This window comes from Natator depressus, chromosome 23 (genome assembly GCF_965152275.1).
Source record: "Natator depressus isolate rNatDep1 chromosome 23, rNatDep2.hap1, whole genome shotgun sequence".
In the NCBI taxonomy this organism is placed as follows: Eukaryota; Metazoa; Chordata; order Testudines; family Cheloniidae; genus Natator; species Natator depressus.
This window is the reverse complement of record NC_134256.1, coordinates 3,136,831-3,162,255: the sequence shown is the minus strand read 5'-3', so window position 1 is coordinate 3,162,255 and position 25,425 is coordinate 3,136,831. Positions and strand designations below refer to the sequence as shown.

Genomic DNA, 25,425 nt, shown 5'->3' with positions numbered 1-25,425 from the left:
GTGGCTCGGCCACCCCTTTGAGTTTTTGGAACATGCAGCCCCCTTGCTGCTGGATTTGGAACAGTCCAGGAGGACAGTCAGTCCTTATCTGCGAGGGCGTGCATTATGGGGGTATGGTTTACTGAGTGCTGGAGGCGAAGAGGCTGGGCTATACGGACCCATAGTGTCTGGTCTGGTTGGGTCCAAGCAGGGAGGTGCAGTACTGCACTATATGGACCGGTGACCTGAGCGGGATTGGGCCTAGGGCTCTGGTCTGATCCAGACAGGGAGGTAAGGGTCTGCACTATATGGAACACTGGGCTGATCCAAGCAGGGAGGTGCAGTACTGGACTATATGGACCAATGGTCTGATCCGGTCCATGCAGGAAGGGAGGTGCAATACTGGACTATATGGACCGCTGATCTGATCTGGCCCAAGCAGAGAGGTTCAGTGCTGTACTTATAGGGACCAGTGGTCTGAGCTGGCCCATACAGGAAGGGAGGTGTAGTACTGGACTGTATGGGCCAGTGGTCTGGTCTGGTCCAAGCAGGGAGGTGCAGTTCTGTGACCCCAGGGAGGTGGCTCCTGTTGAGATCCTGCTGGCTCCGGATGCCGGCTGTTTGGGAATTTTCCCCGCTGGGATAGGCACGACGTCGCTCCTGTTCTCTTTGGATGCCCAGCGCTTCCCTGCTCCCTCTGAGAGGCCAGCCGACAGCACCCCCGTCAGTGCCGGGAGAGCACGGCAGGCAGAACGGCGAAGGTGAAGAAGCTGCTCTCAGCCGATGCCGACTTGGGGGTCTCAAGGGAATTGGCCAGCCAAGGGGCCCTCAGGTCGGTGTCGTGGGTGCTCTCCTGAGCCTTGTCCACATGTGACGCCTGCTGGTGCAGGGAATACTCAGCCACAAGCACCCTGGCCCGGGCCGCCTGCTCGTGGCTCTCCAACAGTGTCTCGATGTGATTCAAGAGGGCTGAGAAGAACTCCGGGACGCCTTCATAACCTGCGGAGGCCACCAAAGAGTCATCCGGGCTGTACCAGGGCGTCCCAGAGCCCCTTACAAACACTGCATGTTAAACAGCTGCCCTGAACCACCCCAGAGGTGGCTGCACCTTGGTGCTGAGTAAGAGATCTCTGCAGCAACAGCGGCCACGCCCTGCCCATTTCTGCTCCCTGCAGCACAGCGCCCCCTAGTGCAACACTGGGGCATAGGAGCCAGCACTGACTGTGGGGAAAGCGCCCCCGGCTGAGCCCCCCTTTTCCTCCCTCGTGCTCTCACCTGGGAAGGCGTTGACGTCTATGACCGCGCACCGCCCCGTCTGCTTCTCCACAATCAGATCCACCCCAAACAGAGAGAGCCCCAGGGTGGAGCGCAGGCCCCGCATGGCTCGGCAGACGACGTTGTCAGAGGGCGGGGTGGGCTCCAGGGTCGCCTCATCCAGCTGGCAAAGGGGCAGAGAGCACCATGGGCTTGGGGGAGTCACTGGGAGGGACGCCCGGCGGGGTGTCTCCGGGAAGGAAGCCGAGGGAGTAAGGCTAGCTCTGGGAGATGGACAAACCCCCTCCGCTAGGACAGATAACTCAGAGGGTAAAGCAGCCCCCTAGCGCCGCACTGGGGCATGGGGGACAGCGCCCCCTAGTGAGCCCCTCACCCCACTCCCTGAGGCACAGCGCCCCCTCAGCTCAGAGCCGCTGCAAGGCTCTCTCCCTCTGCATCTCTAGCCCCCCGGGGTGGATTCGCTCCCTCCCCAGCCTCCCTCTGTCTGCGGCGCTCGCTTATTCTTCCTCTCGGCCTCTGGCCCCGCGCCCGTACTCACCTCAGTCAGGCGGGAGCAGGACTCCGGCTTGGAGACACTGTGGCTGTTGAAGAAGATGCTTCTCCTGGCTGTAAGGAACAGAGCGAGGTTGCGAGCCCGGCTCGCCTGGGCTTGGGGTGCTCCCGGGAGATTCCCCAGCCCCGGGGACCAGACAGACTCCGGCTTCAGTTGTCACCAGCTCAGAGCCGTGCGCTCTGTCGCTGACGCAACTGACGAGCGATGCCCGTTGTCCCTGGCTGGGGATCTGGCCCCATTGACCCCAGTGGGGCAACGGATGGTTGACCCCGGCTGGGGATCTGGCCCTTACTCTGAGGGCGCCTGAATGCTTTTGCACCCCAGGTTGCCTGGCTTGATTCCAGCTCAGTACAGAGCAAACCGGATGGTCATCCGTGCAATGAGCTTGCTGGGCCTCAACCCTGTTTCTCCAGGAACGGGAGCCCGTGGCACCGAACCGCCCCTTCCAGGATTGGCGCTAACTGCTCCCCCCACCCGCCCTGGGCTGCCTCAGCAGGGAGACCGAGGGCTGGAGGGACCACAGAGTCCCAATTCCAGCCCCCAAAGGAGGAGATGGCCCAGGTGCCCCCTCTGCCCCTCCCACACACACACTCACTCACACACACACACATACACACCTGATTCCCCCGGCGGGAAGTTCTTCAGGGATGGCCGGCGCACCACAAAGTGGGAGGAGCCCACCACGAAGACCTTGAAGAGGACGGCGTCGTGGTTGACGAAGCTCTGGAGCAAGCAGGGGGCGCTCACCTCCCCCAGCCCCTCCTCGTTGAAGATCAGCGCCATCTATGGGGGGCGGGGAGAGCGGAGAAGAGCAGGGTAACAGACAGAGGGGCCTCCATAGGGCGGGGACGTGTCTATAGGGGGCCTCTCTCGAGGGATGGGGAAAGGGGAGGGGCTTCCTTAGCCCCACCCCCTTCTAGCCTCCCTCTAGCCCTGGTTGCCATGGCAACTTGCCGGCAGCCAGTTGCAGCTGGAACCAGAGGTGTGGCCTGTGAATGGGGCACAGCTCCCAGCCTGCAATGCTGTCTGTTGGACCGACTTGTTGCAGGCGGGGAGTTCCATGCAACGCCCTATACTGAGCCACTGCCCGGCCCCACAGCATGCTGGGAGGTGTGGTCTCGTCCAGACACACCCCAGTGGCTGCATAACGAGGACGAGGAGGGTCAGAGAATGGGTGGCAGGGACAGAGGGGCTCAGAAACACAGTCCTGGTGCCTCATACCTCAATTGGTGGGGCTTCCTAGCTGGACTACATCTCCCATGATGAACCAAGCTTTCCCCTCCTGAGCCACAGTGGTGCATCATGGGAGATGCAGTCCCCCTGGGCAGCTAGCCCATGGGACAGAAAGGAGACATAAAACAGCTGAACTACAGCTCCCATGATGCACTGTGGGGGCTGAGGAAGAGAATAACTTGGTGCATCCTGGGAGATTGAATTCGGTGCCTAGAGCATGAGGAAATAAAGGTCCCAGACGACAACTCCCATAAAGTACCCCGGCAACATTTCCAAATAGAAATTTTTGGGTGTTGGGCCAAATCTGGGGGCAGGGGGCAGGTTCTTTGTTCTTTTTTTTTCCTGAGGAAAAGTTGGATTTTTCCGGTGGGAAGCAGCTGCTTTCTGTGTAGTTAAAAATCTGATTTTTCCAGCAAAAACTATTTAAATGGAAAACTTCCCAGCAGCCCCACTGCTGACCCCGCCCTCATCTCTGGCATTGCTCTTGGTGTGTTAAGAGGGCACTTGCCCCTCCTTTCTCACCCACCCACCCCAAAGTCTCCTAGTGCTTTTATACCCACCCCCCAAAATGGGTCAGCTGAGGGATTTAAACCCACAACCTCTCACGCAGCCACCCAGGCCTCCGCGGCTTGAGCTAAAAGAGTAATTCCATTAGCAAGCCACAGTAGTAGGCTGTTATCCTCCCCGTGGCCTAGCCGCTGGAGGAGGAGCTATAGCCAACCCTTTACGAGCAGGTTCTGGGACACGATGCTACTGACCTCATGGGAGCTGGGTCCGTGAGCCACCCGGGTTTTGCAAACTGAAGGAGGAAGAGGAGGAGACAGTGGGGAGTGAGATGACTTAGCCTCGCCCCTTGTTCCACCCTGGGCTCTGACTCATCCAACAAGAGCCAATGGGGCTCCTGGGCCTGGAACTTTCTACTCCAAATCCCTCCCCTCCCAGCCGTTGGGGTGTGACCGAAGCTGAGCCCCCCAGTATGTCCCCCAGTCAGTGGCTGGGGGGCTGCAGCAGCTCCCACCTCCTCCCCAGGGGGCGGTGCATGGACACAGAATAGCCAGAGCACAGGTCTGCCCTTCCCTTCCCTCCCCCCCTGCCCCTTCTCTGCTCTGGCTCCCTTTGCCCCACAGTCAATGAGGCCCCGAGTCGGCAGTTTATTTGGCCAGCGTTCCCTTAGGTGGGAATGTAAGAACCAGCCCCATCCAGGCGACCAGCAGGATTTGAACCCGGGTCCCCCTCGAGCACAGGCCGCTACTGCTTGAGCCAAAGGAGCAACTCCACAAGCCAGCAGCAGCAGCAGCGGCAGGCTGTTATCCCCACCGCGCTGCAGCCCACGCTTTGCCCACGGCTCAGTGTGGCAGGGCGAGCCGGGGAGCACCGAGGCCTGGAAACTCATTGCACTGTTGGGACTGCAAGCCCAGCATGGCGGGGTGCAGAGCAACTCCCTGGGTGTCAGGACAGGTGGCAGGAGGGGACGTATTTTGATTGGTTTCAGGTGCTCTGGTTCATCAGCAGCACCTAGTGCCATGAGGCTGGTTCTCCTCCCCCTCCCCCCAGGTATAAAGGCCCCATGGATTAAGGAGGTGCTGGGCTCACTCACTTAAGGGGAAGGTGAGGCCCTGCTCCCGGATCCGTGCCACCGCCTCACGCCCGGTCCCGCTGTTCAGCTCCACGTAGGGCGGGGAGAAGATGCAGCTGTCTGCAGAGCAGGGTGGGGCAGAAATAAGCGGGGAGTGGGTGGTTTGCATGGGTGTGAGCTGTCCCCGCTCCCCACCCCAATGCGAGGCTCCACCACCCATCCCACACACACAGCCCTGCCTGTGCCCCCAAGCCCGGCCCCCAACACACACAGCCCCAGACACACGCCCCACCCCACTCAGCTCCTGCATTCCCGCCCTCCTTGATTTCTTAGCTGTTCCATGGAACTGGGTCTCTCTCCCCCACCCACCCCATGTTAGGATTGAACCCCTGGCTCCCACACATGGCTGCTGCCTGAGCCAAAAGCCAAGCTCTTAGCCATGCCTCTAGCAGGCGCTATACGGGGCCCAGCTCCCTTTAGCGGGCCGTGAGTCATCACCGCATTCACACTGGCCACCTTCTCTCTAACCTTGCCCTGCAGGGAATATGGTTCAGAGCAGGGAATGCTGGACTCTCAAGGCCTAAGCTAATGCTCTGATCACCAGGCCATCCTTCCTCTCTGGTCCGACAGCGCCTCCTTCTGGTGTGTGATTCGAGTTAGGGGACTGCTTCAGTCAGTTCTGGGGGAAGAGCGCAACTGGATATTGGCCACCTGGGCTTTACCAGGAGACCCCAGAAACGCATACCTTGCTTCTGAAAGTCCTGGAGGAGGCGATAGGATTCAAATCGGTCCAGGAGCAGCCGTACAGCTGGAAATGGGTCAAGGAGGATGATGCTGGAATAGGTTTCCACATAGATCTGAAGGACCAAAGCAAATGTGTAATTAGCCCTGAGGGCGGGGGAGGTGTAAAGCCGCAAAGCCAGTTAGTGGGTTTGTGTTGATCACCTCGTTGCTAACGATGCACCTGAGGTGCTGCCCAGACTCAGACACATCCGAGTGCTTCGTTAGGCATTCTGGGTAGCGGAATCCAAAAGGCACTTCCTGTACTAAGGAGCACTATAACCAGAGCTGCCACTAGTGGGAGACAAAGATCACCACGTGCACCTAAGCAGGGGACTCGTGAGTATCGGTCAAGAGGTTATTTACCCTCCATATTTGGCACGGGTGCGACCGCTGCTGGAATCCTGTGTCCAGTTCTGGTGTCCACAATTCAAGAAGGACGCTGATAAATTGGAGAAGGGTCAGAGACGAGCCAGGGGAATAAGGACTGTCCTATAGGGATAGTCTCAAAGAGCTCAATCTATTTCACTTAGCAAAGAGAAGATCCCAGTCTTTAAGGACCTATGTGGGGAACAGAAATTTGATCATGGGCTTTTCGGTCTAGCAGAGGAAGATTTAACAAAATCCAATGGCTGGAAGTTGAAGCTGGAAAAATTCAAACTGGGAATCAGGCGTCCATTTTTAACAGGGGTAATTAGCCATTGGAAGAACTTACCAGTGGTTGTGGTGGATTCTCCATGGCTGGCCATTTGTTGAATCAAGAGGGGATTTTTTTTTTCTTTTAAAGATGTGCTCCCGTTCAAGAAGGAATTATTGTGGGGAAGGAGGGGATGGCCTTGGGCTGGGTCATGGAAGATCCTAGTGGAATCTACTAAGTCCTTACCTGGAAGTCGCGGATGAGCTGGTGAGACTGGCTGTCATAGCTGGACTCGAGGATCAGGTCAGAGAGCTTGTGGATGATGACGTCAAAGGGGCCTTGCTCACAGAGGGGTTTGGCCAAGTCAATCTGGGACGGGAGGAGAAGCGGAGATTAAAAACCCTTTTTTGCTGGGACCCAGAGCAAGGCCGGGAACCCATCCCAACATTTCCCAGCCCTCATCAGGACGAATCCGAGACCTTAGGAAATGTTTGGCCAACAAAACGCAGAGAAAGAGAGTGCCAGGGGGTCACCACGCTTACCAGGGCTGGGAGACACCCAGGGTCCATCGCTGCTCTGGAAAAGAGACTTGGGATAAGAAGTGGTGAGATTTAATTCCAAAGGTTGGGTTTCCCCCTTCTGTTCTTCCATTATAACCAGCTGTCGGTTTCCTTGCTGAGTCCACCCTCTCCAGTGAGACACCAAAGGACCTTATTTTAGATTTTAACTCCTTTGTAAAAAGTGGCCTAAGAGAGCTCGAAAAGAATTGCTTTAGCCATGGCTTTTACTATTCGAACCTGGTCCCTGGTGGGCCAGCCTAGTCAGAGAGCAGTAGCCCCACTCCTCAAAGTGTCTGGAAGACAAGCGCACCCTTGGAAGGGTGACAAATGTGTTAGGTACTAATTACGGTGACCAGATCGCAACTGTGAAAAAACAGGACAGGGGGTGGGTGGTAATAGGCGCCTATGTAAGAAAAAGTCCCCAAATCGGGACTGTCCCTTTAAAAACGGGACATCTGGTTACCCTGTACTAAAGGATTAATAATTTGGTAGTTGGTTATGAATAAGCAAGTGTCCTGATTTGAGAAATGCTGTTCAAGTTAAAAGCTGATCTGAAAAAAAAAAGCGTTGAACTAGTAAGCTAACCTCCCTGGACTCAATAGCTGTTGGATCTGATTATATATCAGCAAACCTGCTTCGGTAGATTTCAGCTGTAATCACTAACTGGCATGCTGGCAAATTCCCAAATGGACCCCCTTTCATGTGTGCGTAGGATGACCAGATAGCAAGTGTCAAAAATTGGGACAGGAGGTGGGGGGTAATAGGTGCCTACGTGAGAAAAAGACCCCAACATCAGGACTGTCCCTATAAAATCGGAATATCTGGTCACCCTATGTGTGCATAATTTGGTCTTCCCCATCCTAGCAGCGGATTCCGATCTTGAGGCTATTAGCTCTTCTCGGGGGGGATGATTTCTCAGTCTTTCCTGTCCCCAACTCCAGCTCAGGCCGAGCAGGGATTTGAGCCCTGGTGACGGCTGGAAGGTGAAGCTAGACGAATTCAGAAGGGATCGAAAGCGTGCGTTTTTAACAGGGAGCGTCGCGAACCTTTGGAACGATTGGCCAGGCGTACTGGCGGGTTCTCCCTCACTGGCAATTTGTAAATCAAGATGGGATGGGCTGCTGCTTTTATTTTTTCTTTTTAAAGATCTGCAGAAGTTCAAACCGGGATTGGTGCATGTGTGATGCAGGTCAGACTAGGCGGGCACAGCGGTGCCTTCAGGCCTGTGAATGTCAGGTGCATGCCCCTATTTGCTGGGCTATTTGCTGACTCTTGTTGTGAGCGAAATTCCAGGCCTGAGGCCCCCTTCCCCAGGAGATGTTTGGGTTTGGCGAGAAAACTTCCTGCCCCGCTCTTCTGACAGCGTCCTCTGACTTTCGACCCTGCGGTGCCTTTCACCTTTGGTCCCACCACCCCCAGCACCGCTAGGAACCCAGTTGTCGCCAATGAACACAGACATTCTAGGACCTGCTGAGCCCCTGCAAAGTAAAACTACAGCGTAGTGGGCAAAGCCAGCAAGCAGTGCGTCCCTCCCCAGAAGTGGCTGCATCTCAGTGGGGCGGGGGGGGGAGGGAGTGATCTCTTTATAATCAGCTGCCCTGCCCCACCCCAGAGGTGGAAGCCTTTCAGTGGCAGGGCGGGGGTGGGAGGGAATCCTCCCCAGGCTTGTAAGTTTGTAAATTGTTCTGATCCTTCACGCTATCTGAAAGTTGTGATGATTCATCACCCGAGGGAGAGGAGGGAATGACCACACACCAGCGAACAAAGCACCCGTCTCTTTCACACCCACCTGAGTTAATGCCTTATTGACTCCGTACCATATTGGTCATCCTCACCCAGTGCCACCCAGAAACGGCTCTCGCTTTATCTCTGTGGACTTTGCCAGCTGCTGTCAGTTTAAACCAGTTCTTATTGACAGACGGGGCCGATCCCAGAGCAGGCAAACAAAGACGGGCACTTAAACCCTCAGCCCCTCTGCAGAGGGAGGCGATGGGTTCTGGCATGCTCCATCTTGGGTGCCCATCAGCCTGGTATCCAGGCAGCTGGGCCATTGACCTATTCTCCCGCCCCCACTTGATTTTTATCACCTGTCCTCCAGCCAGCTCTGCGTTGCTCTGAGCAGGGCCAAGAAGACCCGGGGTGGGGAGCGCAGGGTTGACCCCAATGAGGTGCTAGGGGGTGCTGTAGGGAGCAGAGCTCGGTAGGGGGCTCTCTTCCCTCTGAGTCCCAGCGCCCCAGCGTGGTGCATGAAGATCGCAGTAATTCCCCTATAGATATCCAGACCCCCTAGCACAGCGGTCTCCAGACTTTTGAGGGTCACGACCCCCCCACTCTGTCTGTGCCCCCCAGGAGCGGGGCCGCAGCTTGGGCGGGGGATGCGGGCAGGGATTAAGGGGGCCAAGGCTGGAGGCTGGCATAGGGCCAGGAGCAGAGCCACGCCGAGGCTGGTGATGGGGCCAGGAGTGAGGCTGGGTGGCGCTGCCTCCCTGCCCCCCCTCCCCCCCCTGTGGGGGCTGGCCCCACAATTTGGGGACCTCTGTTCTAGCACAACAACTGTGCAGACCCCGACTCCGCTCCCTGAAGCGCAGCGCCCCCTAGCGCCAGCATCCTGGGTCAGCCCCACCATGCCCTGTGGCACCACCCTCTCCCCGGCACTGGGAACAGCACTGACTCATCTGCAAGTCACCCACGCCCCTCCCTATAACATCAGGGTGTGCCAAGGTCTCCCATCCAACCAGGCCGGACACGGCGTAGCCTGCTGGCACATGGCCAAAAGTTCCCGGTAGCAAACTTCGGGGTGGCAGCTTCCCATATAAGACCCGCTCCTCCAGCATCCCCTGCCCCCCCCCCATGCACACCTCTGCTCCCAGGCCACCCACGGCTCAGACTCACCTCAATGACTTCATAGCCTCGTTTCCTGGGCAAACAAAATAAAGAAAAACTGAGTCAGGGATTTGCACCGAGCATTATGCTGAGAGAGGCAGCAGGGCCCAGTGGTTAGCCGAGAGGACTGGGGGTCTAGGGGTCACGGGATCAACCCCCCCACCTTTGCCACCGACTCCCTGTGCAGACTTGAGCCAATCACTTCTAATCGCTCCCTGCCTCAGTTTCCCCACCTGTGAAACGGGGATAATAATTCTGTCCTTGCCTACTTAGATCTAGAGGAGAATGTGGCACCCTTTTACCTAAGGGGTGTCATATTGAAAGGTCCTAATGCCTTTGATCCAACGCCAATCACAGGCCTCGCTGGGCTGAGCTCCCTGCTTCAGGCTCAATGGGAGGAGGAATGAAGCCCCTCTCTGGGCTCAAGAAGGCTGCAGACGCCGGGGGCTTACCGCCCAAAGCATGGCAGGTCAGAGCTAAGCCGCACCCAGTGTGGTGTTTTCCCTGGGCTGCAGGTTGCGGGATATCTGCCAATGGAAGTCACTGCGAGGATGCAGAGAGACGCTGTTTCTTGCGCACAGGACCTGCTGGAGAGGCAGACTTGGGAATTTCGGTGCAAGGAAGCTGCCCGCTGCTGTTTTGACCGTGCTCAGGAGACCAGGACTGTGTGTACGTTTCTTGTAAATAACCAGGACGGTGCCAAAGACACACCTGCTTTGTAGCACCACTTTCTCCTCCTAACAGAAGCGACTCTGCAAAGGCTGGGAACACGGGCAAAACGGCGTAACTTTAACCTGGCGCGAGCCCCTGCCTTGAGACGTATTTTTGTTCAAACCCATCTTCTTTCGCTTCAGCTTAAATCCAAACAGGTGGAAGCTAAACCGAACCTATGTGGCTCTTAAACAGGAACCGGAGCGTTCGCCCTCGGGTTTGTGCTGCTTTTCCTGGAGCAGCTTCGGAGCCGAATTAAGGTAACCCTTTCCCATGAAGACACGGCCTACCCGCTCTGGGGCAAGATTTCGGTGGGCATCTGCAAGGACAGTCATTTTGGAATAAAACTGTCGTCGTAGAATCATAGACTATCAGGGTTGGAAGGGACCTCAGGAGGTCATCTAGTCCAACCCCCTGCTCACAGCAGGACCAATCCCCAACTTTTGCCCCCAGATCCCTAAATGGCCCCCTCGAGCATTGAACTCACATCCCTGGGTTTAGCAGGCCAATGCTCAAACCACTGAGCTATCCGTCATCGTTTGAGTTCATTGTGCTATCAAACTAGGAAACTTTTATGCTGACATCAGGGGCCATACAAACTTGCATGCAATTGACAAAACGTGTGAGTTACCACTGATTTTGTTATTTCAGTGCAAGTTTGCATGTTGTATGTGTCTGTGCAGCACCCGGCACAGGGGGGCCCTGATCTCGGTCGGGGTCTGGGCAGTGCCCGGCGTGACGGGGCCCTGATCTCGGCCGGGGTCTGGGCAGCGCCTGGTGTGACGGGGCCCTGATCTCGGTGGGGGTCTGGGCAGCGCCTGGCGTAACAGGGCCCTGATCTCGGTTGGGGTCTGTGCAGCGCCCGGCGCGACGGGGCCCTGATCTCGGCTGGGGTCTGGGCAGCCCCTGGCGTAACAGGGCCCTGATCTTGGCCGGGGTCTGTGCAGCGCCCGGCGTGACGGGGCCCTGATCTCGGTGGGGGTTTGTGCAGCGCCCTGATGTCTTCTGTGGCATCTAGGCAGTGTCTTGCTACACGTAATAAAGAGGGACTTTCGTTCCTTCTCTATACAAACATCACAAGTCGATGCCCTCAAACTTGCTGAGACAGAGAGTGAGGGAGAACAGGGGAGGGAGAAAGGGGAGGAGGGAAAGCCAGAGATAAGGGAAGTGGAGAGATAAGATAAGGAGCGAGGGAGGGCTGGGCCTTTAGTGGGCCAACCCGGAGAGGCTTTAACCAATACGTGCAAGGGAGGTGCCCTTAGGGTGAATGATCCTGTGATTCATGCTGCAAGCATGGGATCACGCACATCTCTCCGTGCCTCAGGTTCCCCATCTGTAAAATGGGGTTGATAATCCACCCTTTGCCTATTTAGATAGTGAGTGCTTAGGGGCAGGGATTATGTCTCAATTTGGTGTCTGGGCAGCACCTGGCATAGTGGGCCCCTGATCTCAGTCGGGGCCTGTGCAGCGACCAGCACAAAGGGGCCCTGATCTTGGTTGGAGTCCGTGCAGCACCCGGCATGATGGGGCCCTGATCTCGGTCGAGGTCTGGGCAGTGCCCAGCATGACGGGGCCCTGATCTCGGTCGAGGTCTGGGCAGTGCCCGGCGCGATGGGTCCTGATCTCGGTTGGGGTCTGGGCAGTGCCCAGCGCGATGGGTCCTGATCTCGGTTGGGGTCTGGGCAGTGCCCGGTGCGATGGGTCCTGATCTCAGTTGGGGTCTGGGCAGTGCCCGGCACGATGGGTCCTGATCTCGGTTGGGGTCTGGGCAGTGCCTGGCGCAATGGGCCCTGATCTCGGTCGAGGTCTGGGCAGCGCCTGGCGCGATGGGTCCTGATCTCGGTCGAGGTCTGGGAAGCGCCCGGCATGACGGGGCCCTGATCTCGGTCGAGGTCTGGGCAGTGCCCAGCGCAATGGGTCCTGATCTCGGTTGGGGTCTGGGCAGTGCCTGGTGCAATGGGCCCTGATCTCGGTCGAGGTCTGGGCAGCGCCTGGCGCGATGGGTCCTGATCTCGGTCGAGGTCTGGGAAGCGCCCGGCATGACGGGGCCCTGATCTCGGTCGAGGTCTGGGCAGTGCCCAGCGCAATGGGTCCTGATCTCGGTTGGGGTCTGGGCAGTGCCTGGTGCAATGGGCCCTGATCTCGGTCGAGGTCTGGGCAGCGCCTGGCGCGATGGGTCCTGATCTCGGTCGAGGTCTGGGAAGCGCCCGGCATGACGGGGCCCTGATCTCGGTCGAGGTCTGGGCAGTGCCTGGCGTGATGGGTCCTGATCTCGGTTGGGGTCTGGGCAGTGCCCGGCACGATGGGTCCTGATCTCGGTTGGGGTCTGGGCAGTGCCCGGTGCGATGGGTCCTGATCTCGGTTGGGGTCTGGGCAGTGCCCGGCAGGATGGGTCCTGATCTCGGTCGAGGTCTGGGAAGCGCCCGGCACAATCTCGCTTGGTGCCTCTAGACTTTGCTGCGAGTCACAGAATGAATAAGGCTCCTGAAGTGCTTTACAAACCGTGGTCCTGATCCGATGTCAATGGAAACGGGTCCCAGCGGCTCTGGATCAGACCCTAGGGCCAATCCCCCGACCCACCCCGACATCAGCCGAGGGCAGCTTGTTTCCCCTTACTTGCCGGGGGGAGCTGGCTCTTTAAGAGGGTGATGGCTCCAGGTAGCCTGCTGCCCAGGTGAAGGGAATGAGCCCAGGAGGGGGGGAAGGTGTTGCATAAGATGGGAGGGAGCAATTGACGCAGCAGCAGACCTGCTGGGGGACTAGAAGGGCAGCCTATGGGGGGTGAGGTTCTGAGCGCTCAGGGACAGGGCTCTGAGTCTGAGTCTGAGTCTGAGTCTGAGTCTGAGTCTGAGTCTGAGTCTGAGTCTGAGTCTGAGTCTGAGTCTGAGTCTGAGTCTGGGGATGCTAGCTCGCTGTGGACGGACAGAGAGAGTTGTGTTGTTTTGAGCTCTCTGTTAATTCAGCACAGTAGCTGGGAAACCAGCCCCTGTCCCCGCCTGGGAATCTGACAAACCAGGGAAGGAAGGGTAATGGAGGCTGTAGAGGGGTCCCGAGGCCAGACCACAGTGGGCCCGTTTGGGCCCTTGTAGATACAAGAAACATTTGTCACAGGTGGCCAGAAAGTCCCTTTGCTTCCTAGAGTGTAGGACGCCAGAGGCAGCGTGGTCTAGTGGACGGAGCACTAGACTGGGCGGTGGGAGCCCTGGGTTCTAGGCCTGCCTCTGTGAATGGGGGCAAGTCACTTCCTGCCTGCCCCATCTTGTGCCTTAGTTTCCCCCACCTGCCGAATGAGGCTGATGATATTAGCTTCCTTGGTAAAATACCTTGAGGTGGCAGGGTTGGCTGGAACTCAGAGCAGCGTGTGCTGGCCAGTTCCAGATTTCCGCCTCAGTGAGGCAAAGGACCGACTGATGTTGCAAAAACACAAGCTGGGAGCTGATCTGAACCAAAAGGAAGCAGCTCAACCCCGCGGAGCCAGGCGGGAGCATCGCCCCAGCCAGGATGTTAGGTGAGAGCCTCGGGGCCTAGAGCGCGCACCATCTGTTGTGCAAAACAGACTTGGGGCTATTTTAATTCTGGCAGCTGGAATGGGGGCGGGAGGGGAAAACACAAAGAAAAGTCAGAGTGAAATTCACCCCTGTGCTGGGAGCCTAAATGGCACCCCTTAAATCCGTCCCAGGACTCCTGGGTTTTTTCCCCAGCTCTGGGTTGGAAGTGAGATCTACAGGGGGTGGGCTGGGTTAAAGCAGGGAGCAGTTTTATGAGGCACGCATTATCTAATGGCCAGGACTTCTGGGTTCTTTCCCCAGCTGCCAGCCGCCGGTCGGGAGTGTGATCTATGGGTTAGAGGAAAGGGGGCTGGCAGTCCGGACTTCTGGGTTCTTTCCCAGCTCAGGGAGGGGAGTCTAGTGGTTAGAGCAGAGAGAGGCTGGCAGTCAGGACTCCTGGGATCCCTCACCAGTTTAGGAGGACTGTGGTCTAGTGGCTAGAATTAAGATTCTTGGGCCTTATCTCCAGCTCTGCTACTGATTCGCTGTGTCCCCTAGGGGCCTCTCTGTGCCTCAGTTTCCCCATCTGTAAAATGGGGATAACGATAGCGACCCAGCTCAGAGACCCTCGGATGAAAGGCGCTACGTAAGCATCAAATATTTTATATGATTTTAGCAGCTGAGCTTCCGTCTGTTCTGTGTCACTATTACAGATCCCTGTGGGGCGTAGTTATTGACTAGAGATTTATCCGAGGGCCCTCGGCCAACGCGTCCAGTCTTCTACCCCCAGCTAATACAGTAATTAATGCTTAGTTCTTAGGGTTCAATGGAAGCAGGAGGATGTGGGAGCTAGTTCCCCTATAAAGGTCCTGGGATAGTTACACTCAGCCATGAGCGATGCTCCCCTCCAGAGGTGTCTGCATTTTGGTGGTGCTGTGTGGATGTTGCTTGGGGGCTCATTTCGGACATAATGCAAACTGGGGTGAGGCTAAAAACTACGGAGCGGGTACAGACCCTGTAACTAGCATTGCTAGGGTAGGCAGCAGCTGGGGTACTAACCTTGGATGTGGGAAACCTGGTTTCAAGTCCCCTGCTTGGCCCAGATCCTCAAATGCATTGAGATGCATGGGTAGGACTGGAAGTTAGGAGTCTCGGTACCTTTGAGGATCTGGGCCTAAGCCATTCCGTGCCTCAGTTTCCCCAACGGTACAGTAGGGATAACAGTCCTGCCTCCCAGGGATAAATACATGAAAGGGGGTGTGGAGCTCAGACCCCGCAGCGATGGTTGGGGGTCAGTTAACCCCACAGCTAGATGAAGGCTTGCGATGCAGAGCAAGAGGTTTAGAAGCAGAAAGCCAGTCAGACCGGTAGCTGGTGCAGCCATTTTCCCCAGTCCCTTGTGCATGCCCTGGGCTACCTGCCCCCTCTTTTTGCCCTGCTCCCAAGGATCTCCCAAGGCGCTGAGCGCCAGAGACTCTCTCCCTTACCTGCAGAGATCCTCAAACCCCTGGAAATTCAGTTTCTTTTTCTTCTTGTCGTTCAGGCAATAGCCGATGCGTTTCCCTTTCCTCCAGCTCGGCATCTTTTTGCATCCGTCTCTTTATTTAAAAAATAAATAAATAAACCAAGCCCCACACCTCTCAGTGTGGAAATCTCCCTCTGTGTGAAATGTGCAAATATTGTCTCCTCTGACTCTGGGCCTGTGCCCTCTTCGATCCGAAAGCGCCAGCCCCTCCCCGAGTGGCAAAGTCCTTTGCGAGCAGGAACTGGGCAGGGTGCACACAAGGTGGCAAATTCTATCTTCCTCTGATCAGCTGATGCGCCGTAAATATCAATCCGTGTTGCTTAATAACTCGTGGCCAGGAGCCTGTTACCTGAGCCTGGTCTGGGGCTGATTGTGAGCCGTGATAAACGCCGCAAAATGCACGCTTAGCTCCAGACCTCTGGCCTGTGGTGCCATTGGGTTGGTTACACCCCGTCAAACTAGTGCCTTGTAAATGCTGACACTGAGATTTCTGCTGAGCCCCCGCCCCAGAAATCATCCCTCAGACTTGGGCCATCGAACACCTGATCTCTGGTACGTGCATCAAATAGGGGTCTCCCTCTTTCTGTGCGTCACCCGGGCCGGTGCTCAGATCATATTGCACCAGCAGCCAGGGAAGAAATCTAGTGGTTTATTCCCAGCCACACACAGGTGGAAATTTGAGCAAGAGCATATGCGTGGAAGTGCCAGTCTCTTCTGCTTTTAGATGCAGGAAGATCAAAGGCTGCTTAAATTGGTTCAGGGGAAGATCTCAGAGCCCAGCTCACCCCGCCAGGGGCTGAATGTGTGAAAATCTCTCCCCTCCCATGGCTGCCTGCCGCTTCATATCTGAATCAGACTGGTTCACAGAGATCTCTCTGGCTTGCCGGGGTCTCGAGGGATAAAGTCCTGCCTGAGGTTTAGGACACCTGCGTTCTAGTCCTGGTTCTGTTACTGGCCAGCTGGGTGTCCTTGGCCAAGGCCTGTTCCTGCTCTGTGCCTTGGTTTCCCCACCTCTAAAAGTGGGAGAGGCGTTGGGATCTACTGATGGAAACAAAGGTTGGACAATTCTAATCAATCTCTTTACTTTCCCTGCCCTCCCAGGTTCCCCCCGTTTTGTGATGCCTGAATTTGACAAGAGCCCTCCCATGCTCCTCCCCCACCGTCCCAGTGGGGTTGGGGGTATGACCCGCAATGCCGCCTCCTCTTGGCCAGGGCTGGCTGGCCAGTGGAGATCCCCCATCAGCCTGCAAATTGGCAGGCCTGCCCCTAACCTCAAGATGCGGTTGCACCTGGCTAACGTTGATCGTTGTCTGGCTGAGTGTCTCGGGTCCCTCTCCAGGGAGAGAGGCCTTTGCCTTAGATTTGCCATTACGAAATTTATAAAATCTCCCCTCCACCTCCGATTATAAGAACATCGGATTTTCACTGCTGCACGGGGTAAGAACTCATCCTCCCACTCCAAGACCCCAAGCAGCTGCTGCTTGAGCTGAGAGGGGGATCTCCCCATTAGCTCTCTAAGGGACTATGACACATGGAGGTACAGGTCTGCGCTCAGCCAGCAGAGGGCAGAGGTGCATGAGCCAGTCCATTGCCCCGCCTGGCTCCTCGCAGCCAGGGATCATTGTATCAAGGTCCTGCTGGGTCTTGAAAGGTGCCAGGGGCTCCCTTTGCGCAGCGCTGAATAGCTCCGGCCCCCCTCTCTGCCCCATGATCTCGCCGCCCCCTCTGCATCTCTCCGCCTCGTTCACGCCCCCCTCTTCACTGCCCACCCGGGATGGGACAGACTCTGCAGGCTGCAGAGCAAAGCAGGGCGCCATCCGCCTCCGTCTAGACGAAACCCTGCCCTGACAAAGGCCTAGCGCGATCCCGTGCCACGGCGGTGTAAACGCCGCTCACGCCCCGAGGGGGCAGCCAATCCTCCTCCACCTCTTCCGTCGAGCGCCGTCTACACGGGGGCTTTGGGGGGGGGGGGGTTGGATTTTTCACACCCCGTCTCTCATCCTGCCTCGGGGCAGGCGGCTGGACTCCCGGTGATGTCACCAGCCCGATATTTCCCTGCATCTGTGCGACATGCAGCCTCAGGTCTAATGCTGAGTTGAGGTTTTGGGGGGGCTGTGACAGCCATGGCAATTCCCTGCACTGTCTTGGGGAGATCTCCCTGTCTTAGGTTTCTGTATCATTGGGGGGCCAGGGTTGGTCTGTAGTGCCATGGGAGAAGGTGACCACAGCCCACTAAGGACTATGGGGGATCAGGCAGATTCACTCCAGAGAGGTACCCCCCGCTGGGGAGGCTTGCATATACTGGTTCAAACTGGGTTCCCCAGAGAGCAGCAAACAAAGAAAGGGTTCTTGGCTAAATTGCCCGGGTTTAAACTGATCTGGGATCTGCTTTCTGATCCTGCAACACACCGGATCGTGAGCCGCAGGGGGGCCCCCAATCTGTAGGGAAGGGTTGGAAGGATGGACGTGTGCCCGAGGCTGGAGCTGGGTGGATCTCTGGGGAGCTTTTTAGCCCGCGTGTAGGTTTACATGGTTTCTCCGTCACGCTGTGACCTGCGGAATAAAGGCGCTGGCTGAGAAAGGGCTGGCGGGCGACCGCGGGGCCGTTCCGCGGCCTGGAGCCCCGGAGGAGGGAGCTCAGCATGGCCGTTGGCTCGTTGAGGCCGTCTGGCTCACTGGGCGATTGCCAGCACGGGGCAGGGAGCTGCGGAGCCTGGGAACACCCCGGTCAGGAGGGGGAGAGCTGCAGGGTTCTGCCCAAGAGAGGTGATGGCCGAGGAGCCCCCGACGTGGGAAATGCAGGTGCAGTTTGCCCAGAAATGTGACAGATGCCAGGGCAGGATGGTCCCCCCCTGCTGCTGCCCTGCCACCCCAAACGGAACCCACTGGGCTGCTCTGCACCCTCATCCCAGTGAACCCCCAACCTGACCCCCTCCTGACTGCCCTGCACTCCCCAACCCCAGTGATCACCCCCCCCATATTTTCCCAGCACCCCCTCTGCAGCATCCAGTTCTGCCCAATTAACGCAGCCTTTCCCAGCAGGTACTTTCCACGGGTGAACTGAAAGTGAAAGGGAAAGAGGCGAGTGTCCGTGTCTCTGTAGAGGGCCCTGTCTGCCTGTCTCCCTCCCACTGCCCCCGGACGGCGGCGAAATGTCCCGTGGGTCCAGCGCCGGCTTCGATCGCCACATCACCATTTTCTCCCCCGAGGGGCGTCTCTACCAAGTGGGTCAGTCTGTGGGGTGCTGTCTGGGGTGGGGGTGGGGGGTTCGCACGTTTCTCATCCCTTGGGATTGAAGCCAGAGTGGGATTGGCGCCCTCGCTCCCAAGCGTGGGGCCTGGAATAATCAACAGGACTCCTGGGTTCTGTCCCCGGCTCTGGAGGGGAGCGGGGTCTAGTGGTTAGAACAGGGGGGGGCTGGGAGCCAGGACTCCTGGGTTCTGTTCCCTGATCTGGGAGGGGAGTAGGGTCCAGCAGCTAGAGTACAGGGTTGGTGTCAGAAATCCTGGGTGCTGATCCTGGTTCTGAGAAGCAGCAGGGGCTAGTGCAGGGGTGGGCAAACTATGGCCCGCGGCCGGATCCGGCCCCGCCAGCTGTTTTAAGCCGGCCCTCGAGCTCCCACTGGGGAGCAGGGTCTGGGGCTTGCCCTGCTCCGGCGCTCCAGCCCAGGAGCAGGGTCGGGGACCACTCCACGCGGCTCCAGGAAGCAGCGGCATGGCCCCCCTCCAATGGCACCCTCCGGCGCTCCAATGGGAGCTGCAGGGGAGGGGGGTGCCTGCGGACAGGGCAGTGCACCACCCAGAGCCTGCACCCCTGAGCTTCTCCCCACACCCCAACCCCCTGCCCCAGCCCTCCAAACCCCTCGGTCCCAGCCCAGAGCACCCTCCTACACCCCAAACCCCTCATCCCCAGCCCCACCCCCAGCCGGAGCCCTCATCCCCCCCTCACTCCCCCCGCACCCTACTCCCCCAGCCCAGAGACCCCTCCCTCACCCCAACCCCAATTCTGTGAGCATTCATGGCTCGCCCTACAATTTCTATTCCCAGATGTGGCCCTCAGGCCAAAAAGTTTGCCTACCCTGGTCTAGTGGTTAGAGCTGGGGAATTAGGAGTCAGGACTCCTGGGTTCTATGCCTGAGTCTGGGAGGGGAGGGAGGTGGATCTAGAGTGGATTAGGACCGGGGCGGGGCTGGGAATCAGGACTCCTGGGCTCTATTCCCAACATCATACTGATTTGCAGCATGGCCTCAGGCAAGTCCCTCCCCCCCCCCCGCCAGTGTGCCTCAGTTTCCCCATGCAGCAGCATGCAGGTTTTTGTCTGTGAAGCCCTGATGGAAAGCCCTTGAGAAGTGCCATCACCCCCACACCTCCCTCTCTCTTCTTACATTTACCGATTGCTGTCTCCGGTTGCAGAATATGCCTTCAAAGCCATCAGCCAGGGGGGCTGACCACCGTGGCCGTGAGGGGGGAGGACTCTGTGGCCATGGTCACCCAGAAAAAAGTGCCGGTAGGAGCCCAGCGTGTGGGGGAGAGGCCGGAGATCGGGGGGTGGGGTCAGGCGGGCCCATGGTACCCTGCATTAATGAGGGCAGCCTTGGCTCTTTGCTGGCGGCCCCGATCCTTGTGCCAGCTGAACCCACCGTGTGGGGAGCCTTAGGGGAGAAAGAACACGGGCGCAAGAGCTGGAGTTGGGCCAGGACCCCAAGGCTCATGCCTGGGCTCTCGCACATCATATGCCACAACCAGCTTGGGGGCGGGGGGGGGTGCTGTGAGTGCTGTGTGGAGAACGCGTCCACTGCTGGAGCACAGCGCCCCCTAGCGCCACACTGGGGTCAGCACAGACGGGGTGGGGTGACCGCCCCCTGCTGAGCCTCCTGCCCGGCTCCCTGCTGCACAGCGCCCCCTAGTGCCACACTGGGGTCAGCACAGACTGTGTGGGGTGACCGCCCCCTGCTGAGCCTCCTGCCCGGCTCCCTGCAGCACAGCGCCCCCTAGCGCCACACTGGGATCAGCACAGATTGTGTGGGGTGACCGCCCCCTGCCCGGCTCCCTGCAGCACAGCACCCCCTAGCGCCACACTGGGATCAGCACAGATTGTGTGGGGTGACCCCCCCCCCCCCGCTGAGCCTCCTGCCCGGCTCCCTGCTGCACAGCGCCCCCTAGCGCCACACTGGGGTCAGCGCAGACTGTGTGGGGAGAGCGCTCCCTGCTGAGCCTCCTGCCTGGCTCCCTGCAGCACAGCGCCCCCTAGCGCCACACTGGGGTCAGCACAGACTGTGTGGGGTGACCCCCCCCTGCTGAGCCTCCTGCCCGGCTCCCTGCAGCACAGCGCCCCCTAGCGCCACACTGGGGTCAGCACAGACTGTGTGGGGTGACCCCCCCCCGCTGAGCCTCCTGCCCGGCTCCCTGCAGCACAGCGCCCCCTAGCGCCACACTGGGGTCAGCACAGATTGTGTGGGGTGACCGCCCCCTGCCCGGCTCCCTGCAGCACAGCACCCCCTATCGCCACACTGGGATCAGCACAGATTGTGTGGGGTGACCGCCCCCTGCTGAGCCTCCTGCCCGGCTCCCTGCAGCACAGCGCCCCCTAGCGCCACACTGGGGTCAGCGCAGACTGTGTGGGGAGAGCGCTCCCTGCTGAGCCTCCTGCCTGGCTCCCTGCAGCACAGCGCCCCCTAGCGCCACACTGGGGTCAGCACAGACTGTGTGGGGTGACCCGCCCCCCCCCCCCCACTGAGCCTCCTGCCTGGCTCCCTGCAGCACAGCGCTCCCTAGCGCCACACTGGGGTCAGCACAGACTGTGTGGGGTGACCGCCCCCTGCTGAGCCTCCTGCCCGGCTCCCTGCAGCACAGCGCCCCCTAGCGCCACACTGGGATCAGCACAGATTGTGTGGGGTGACCCCCCCCCCCCCCGCTGAGCCTCCTGCCCGGCTCCCTGCTGCACAGCGCCCCCTAGCGCCACACTGGGGTCAGCGCAGACTGTGTGGGGAGAGCGCTCCCTGCTGAGCCTCCTGCCTGGCTCCCTGCAGCACAGCGCCCCCTAGCGCCACACTGGGGTCAGCACAGACTGTGTGGGGTGACCCCCCCCTGCTGAGCCTCCTGCCCGGCTCCCTGCAGCACAGCGCCCCCTAGCGCCACACTGGGGTCAGCACAGACTGTGTGGGGTGACCCCCCCCCCACTGAGCCTCCTGCCTGGCTCCCTGCTGCACAGCGCCCCCTAGCGCCACACTGGGGTCAGCACTGACTGTGTGGGGTGACCCCCCCCCTGCTGAGCCTCCTGCCCGGCTCCCTGCAGCACAGCGCCCCCTAGCGCCACACTGGGGTCAGCACAGATTGTGTGGGGTGACCGCCCCCTGCCCGGCTCCCTGCAGCACAGCACCCCCTAGCGCCACACTGGGGTCAGCACAGACGGGGTGGGGTGACCCCCCCCTGCTGAGCCTCCTGCCCGGCTCCCTGCAGCACAGCGCCCCCTAGCGCCACACTGGGGTCAGCACAGACTGTGTGGGGTGACCGCCCCCTGCTTAGCCTCCTGCCCGGCTCCCTGCAGCACAGCGCCCCCTAGCGCCACACTGGGGTCAGCACAGACTGTGTGGGGTGACCCCCCCCTGCTGAGCCTCCTGCCCGGCTCCCTGCAGCACAGCGCCCCCTAGCGCCACACTGGGGTCAGCACAGACTGTGTGGGGTGACCCCCCCCCCCCGCTGAGCCTCCTGCCTGGCTCCCTGCTGCACAGCGCCCCCTAGCGCCACACTGGGGTCAGCACTGACTGTGTGGGGTGACCCCCCCCCGCTGAGCCTCCTGCCCGGCTCCCTGCAGCACAGCGCCCCCTAGCGCCACACTGGGGTCAGCACAGATTGTGTGGGGTGACCGCCCCCTGCCCGGCTCCCTGCAGCACAGCACCCCCTAGCGCCACACTGGGGTCAGCACAGACGGGGTGGGGTGACCGCCCCCTGCTTAGCCTCCTGCCCGGCTCCCTGCAGCACAGCGCCCCCTAGCGCCACACTGGGGTCAGCACAGACTGTGTGGGGTGACCCCCCCCTGCTGAGCCTCCTGCCCGGCTCCCTGCAGCACAGCGCCCCCTAGCGCCACACTGGGGTCAGCACAGACTGTGTGGGGTGACCCCCCCCCCCGCTGAGCCTCCTGCCCGGCTCCCTGCAGCACAGCGCCCCCTAGCGCCACACTGGGGTCAGCACTGACTGTGTGGGGTGACCCCCCCCCGCTGAGCCTCCTGCCCGGCTCCCTGCAGCACAGCGCCCCCTAGCGCCACACTGGGGTCAGCACAGACTGGGTGGGGTGACCCCCCCCCCGCTGAGCCTCCTGCCCAGCTCCCTGCTGCACAGCGCCCCCTAGCGCCACACTGGGGCCAGCACTGACTGCCCCACCCCCCCGCTCCCTGCCGGGTTTCTTTGGAGGCTCCCCACCCGGCTTGGCACATAAAGCCCAGGGATGAGCAGGTCCAGCCATAGGATGCAGGGGCGATTTCCACCTGGGCCCCGGGGCAACCGCCCTCCAGCCTGACCCCCGGGGCAGCAGGTGACGGGCCGGGGCGTCCTGCCGGGAAATCACCTGGCCTTGGTGTCTTCACTCCCACCCCTAGGATAAGCTCCTGGATCCCAGCACGGTCACCAACCTGTATCGCTTGACGGAGACCATCGGCTGCGCCATGACTGGCATGAGCGGTAAGCCGGGGCCAGGGGCGGGCTCTGGTTCCCTCCCGGGGGATGAATCCTGACCTGGCATTAGCAATTCCTGGGGACTCCTGCTCAGTGCCCGTCCATGCGGGGTACGAGTCTAGGACCGCACCCAGAACAGGGCCTGGGCCCTGCCCCTCCACCTTCTTGCTCTGGAGTTCGCTGGTTCAATCCCCCACATCCCCCCATGTGGCGGCCTGAAACCAGATCTAGATCTGACCCGGAGACGCTTACGCTGGCTGCCCCAAAGTCCTGATCTAGAGAGCAAGGTGCGTGGGGTGATCTCGTCACGCTGGCCGGCAAGTTTTTCTCCTCTAGAAACACGCTAGCCTGGATGCACTGAGATCTCAAATGCACGGTATTACGGCAGCGCCTAGGGGCCACAAGCTGAGATCAGGGCCCATGTAGTGCTGCCTAGATCCTCCCCTCAACCGAGATCAGGGGCCCCATTTGCCGGGCGCTGCCCAGACCCCCTCCCCCCCCACACACACACTGAGATCAGCGCCCCTGTTATGATGGGCGCTGCCCAGACAAGAGCACATTATAGTCCCTGCCCCAAGGAGTTCACGCTCTAAATAGCCACAGGCAGGGTGATTATCCCTGTTGTACAGATGGGAAAACTGAGGCCGAGAGAGAGGGAGTGACTTGCCCCAGGTGTCGGTGGGAGCAGGCAAGGGGTCAGAACCCTGGTCCTCCAGCTCTGCAGCGGCCAGGCTCTAAGAGGATGACTCTCGGGTGTAGCAGTGTTAGGGCTTTTATCCTGTTTGTGAGCTGTTCGACCAGCAGAAAGCAACAGACTCATTGACTGATACAGCTCTGATTCCCTCTAGCGGTGGGGACAGACGCACACAGAGCAGGACTCAGACCCTCCAGCCTGGGGCGGCAGGGAGGGTGGGACACACACACACACACGTCATGCTTGTGCCTCGTTTGACGGGGGCTCCTTTCCCCGCCCAGCCGACGGCCGGTCCCAGGTGCAGCGCGCCCGGCACGAGGCTGCCGAGTGGAAGTACAAGAAGGGCTACGAGATCCCGGTGGCGATGCTGTGCCGGCGCATGGCTGACATCTCCCAGGTCTACACGCAGAATGCGGAGATGAGACCCCTGGGCTGCTGTGAGTGATGGGGGGCAGGGGAGAGCCCCCCCACCATAGACCCACCCAGAGTCACCCCTCTCCTTTACCCAGCCTCCATCTGTTCCCCACTTAGCCCTACTCACTCAATGACTGATCACCCCCATCCCCTACCCCACTCACAGCCTGCCCCATAACCCCAGACCACCCCTTAACTCAGCCCTCCCTTAATTGCTAACCCAGCAAACCCTCCAACTTCTTCCCATTCTCTAAATGCCCCCTCCCCCCTTTCGCCTCCCCGAGGACCCGGGTGGTCTCCTATGAGCTCCCCCCACACCGCCACTGACTATTCCTTTATGACTCCTTCACACTCTGGCTCCAAACGCCCCTAGTTCGGACAGTTCGAGACACAGAATCTCGCCCCTTCCCATGAACCTTCCCTTCCCGCTTCTGTCAGCAGGTATGATCCTGATCGGGATCGACCAGGAACTGGGGCCCCAGCTGTTCAAATGCGACCCAGCGGGTTACTACTGTGGCTATAAAGCGACCACTGCTGGGGTGAAGCAGACCGAAGCTAACAGCTTCCTGGAGAAGACCTTGAAGAAGAAACAGGGCTCACCTGTGGATCCTGTAGAGGTCAGTGTGCATGTGTGTGTGTGCCCCTGTGGGTCTCCATGCATGCCTGTGCATTGTGCGTGTTACCACACAACCCTGCATTACCGTACATGACTGGGTGAGTGTATCCCCTTCCTGGAGCAACATGAGCCCTGTGCTGGTATAGATCTATAAGTCTGGTGCTAGAACGTATACGCAGTCCTCCACTAACAATCCCACAATGCAACACTCCCTTCAGCAGTGACTTGTCTGGTGAAAGTTTTGAATTCTACGCTCCAGGGGTGTCACGTCCCATTTAAAAAACTAGCACAGGTCGTAGAGTGGAAGAATCAGGACCTATGTTATTTGTCTCGGTAATATCTTGGAGCGGGGAGTTCCACAGGTCAACCACATGCAAAGTAGAAAAAGTCTTTTCCTTTTCTTCTTGGCTGACAGCTGGCAATTACTTGCTTATCGACGGTCCTCTCCACGGACTTCAAGGCCAGTGAGATTGAAGTGGGGATAGTAACATCAGAACATCCCCAATTCCGGTAAGACTTCTTGGCCTACAAGTTCCTCCCGCCCATTTCCAGAGCGGTCTCGAATTAATAACACCCTGTCTTGGTGGCTTGCAGGACACTGAGCGAGGATGAGATCGAGCGTCACCTGGTCACTATTGCAGAACGGGAATAACCTCAATGACCACTGAGTCCTTCAGGACAAGAAACTGCTTCTGAAAGGAAACCCTCGAAAGCCTGGATCTTAGTTATCACATTAACATGTGGATTCCCCCACAGTAATCCACTTACAACAGGGCTAATGTCATGATAGCCTGCAGTGCTTTTTAAAATGTTTAATTAAGAACCCTCCTA

The 25,425-nt window shown here is 59.1% G+C and overlaps 1 protein-coding gene and 1 pseudogene across 1 annotated transcript; one reads left to right on the top strand and one right to left on the bottom strand.

Moving 5' to 3' along the window:
* Positions 1-644: 644 nt before the first annotated feature.
* Positions 645-15,257, bottom strand: LOC141976342 (inositol-tetrakisphosphate 1-kinase-like). The gene is made up of 10 exons (XM_074937288.1): positions 15,163-15,257; positions 9,486-9,510; positions 6,280-6,402; positions 5,362-5,473; positions 4,638-4,736; positions 3,799-3,839; positions 2,425-2,590; positions 1,793-1,860; positions 1,255-1,417; positions 645-978 (listed from the first exon to the last, which is right to left on the bottom strand). The coding sequence occupies exons 1-10, from the start codon at positions 15,255-15,257 to the stop codon at positions 704-706; spliced, it is 1,167 nt and encodes a 388-aa protein (XP_074793389.1). The 3' UTR covers positions 645-703.
* Positions 15,258-18,352: 3,095 nt separating this feature from the next.
* Positions 18,353-25,246, top strand: LOC141976319 (proteasome subunit alpha type-6-like; annotated as a pseudogene).
* The last annotated feature ends 179 nt before the right edge of the window (positions 25,247-25,425 follow it).

What these genes read in the sequence shown, in the direction of transcription:
- LOC141976342 (XM_074937288.1), bottom strand. Translation starts at nt 15,257, where the DNA reads ATGCCGAGCTGGAGGAAAGGGAAACGCATCGGCTATTGCCTGAACGAC. An exon ending in GGGTTTGAGGATCTCTGCAG is followed by an intron (nt 9,511 to 15,162) that starts GTAAGGGAGAGA and finishes TTGTTTGCCCAG; the next exon opens with GAAACGAGGCTATGAAGTCA. An exon ending in AGACGTCAACGCCTTCCCAG is followed by an intron (nt 979 to 1,254) that starts GTGAGAGCACGA and finishes TGGCCTCCGCAG; the next exon opens with GTTATGAAGGCGTCCCGGAG.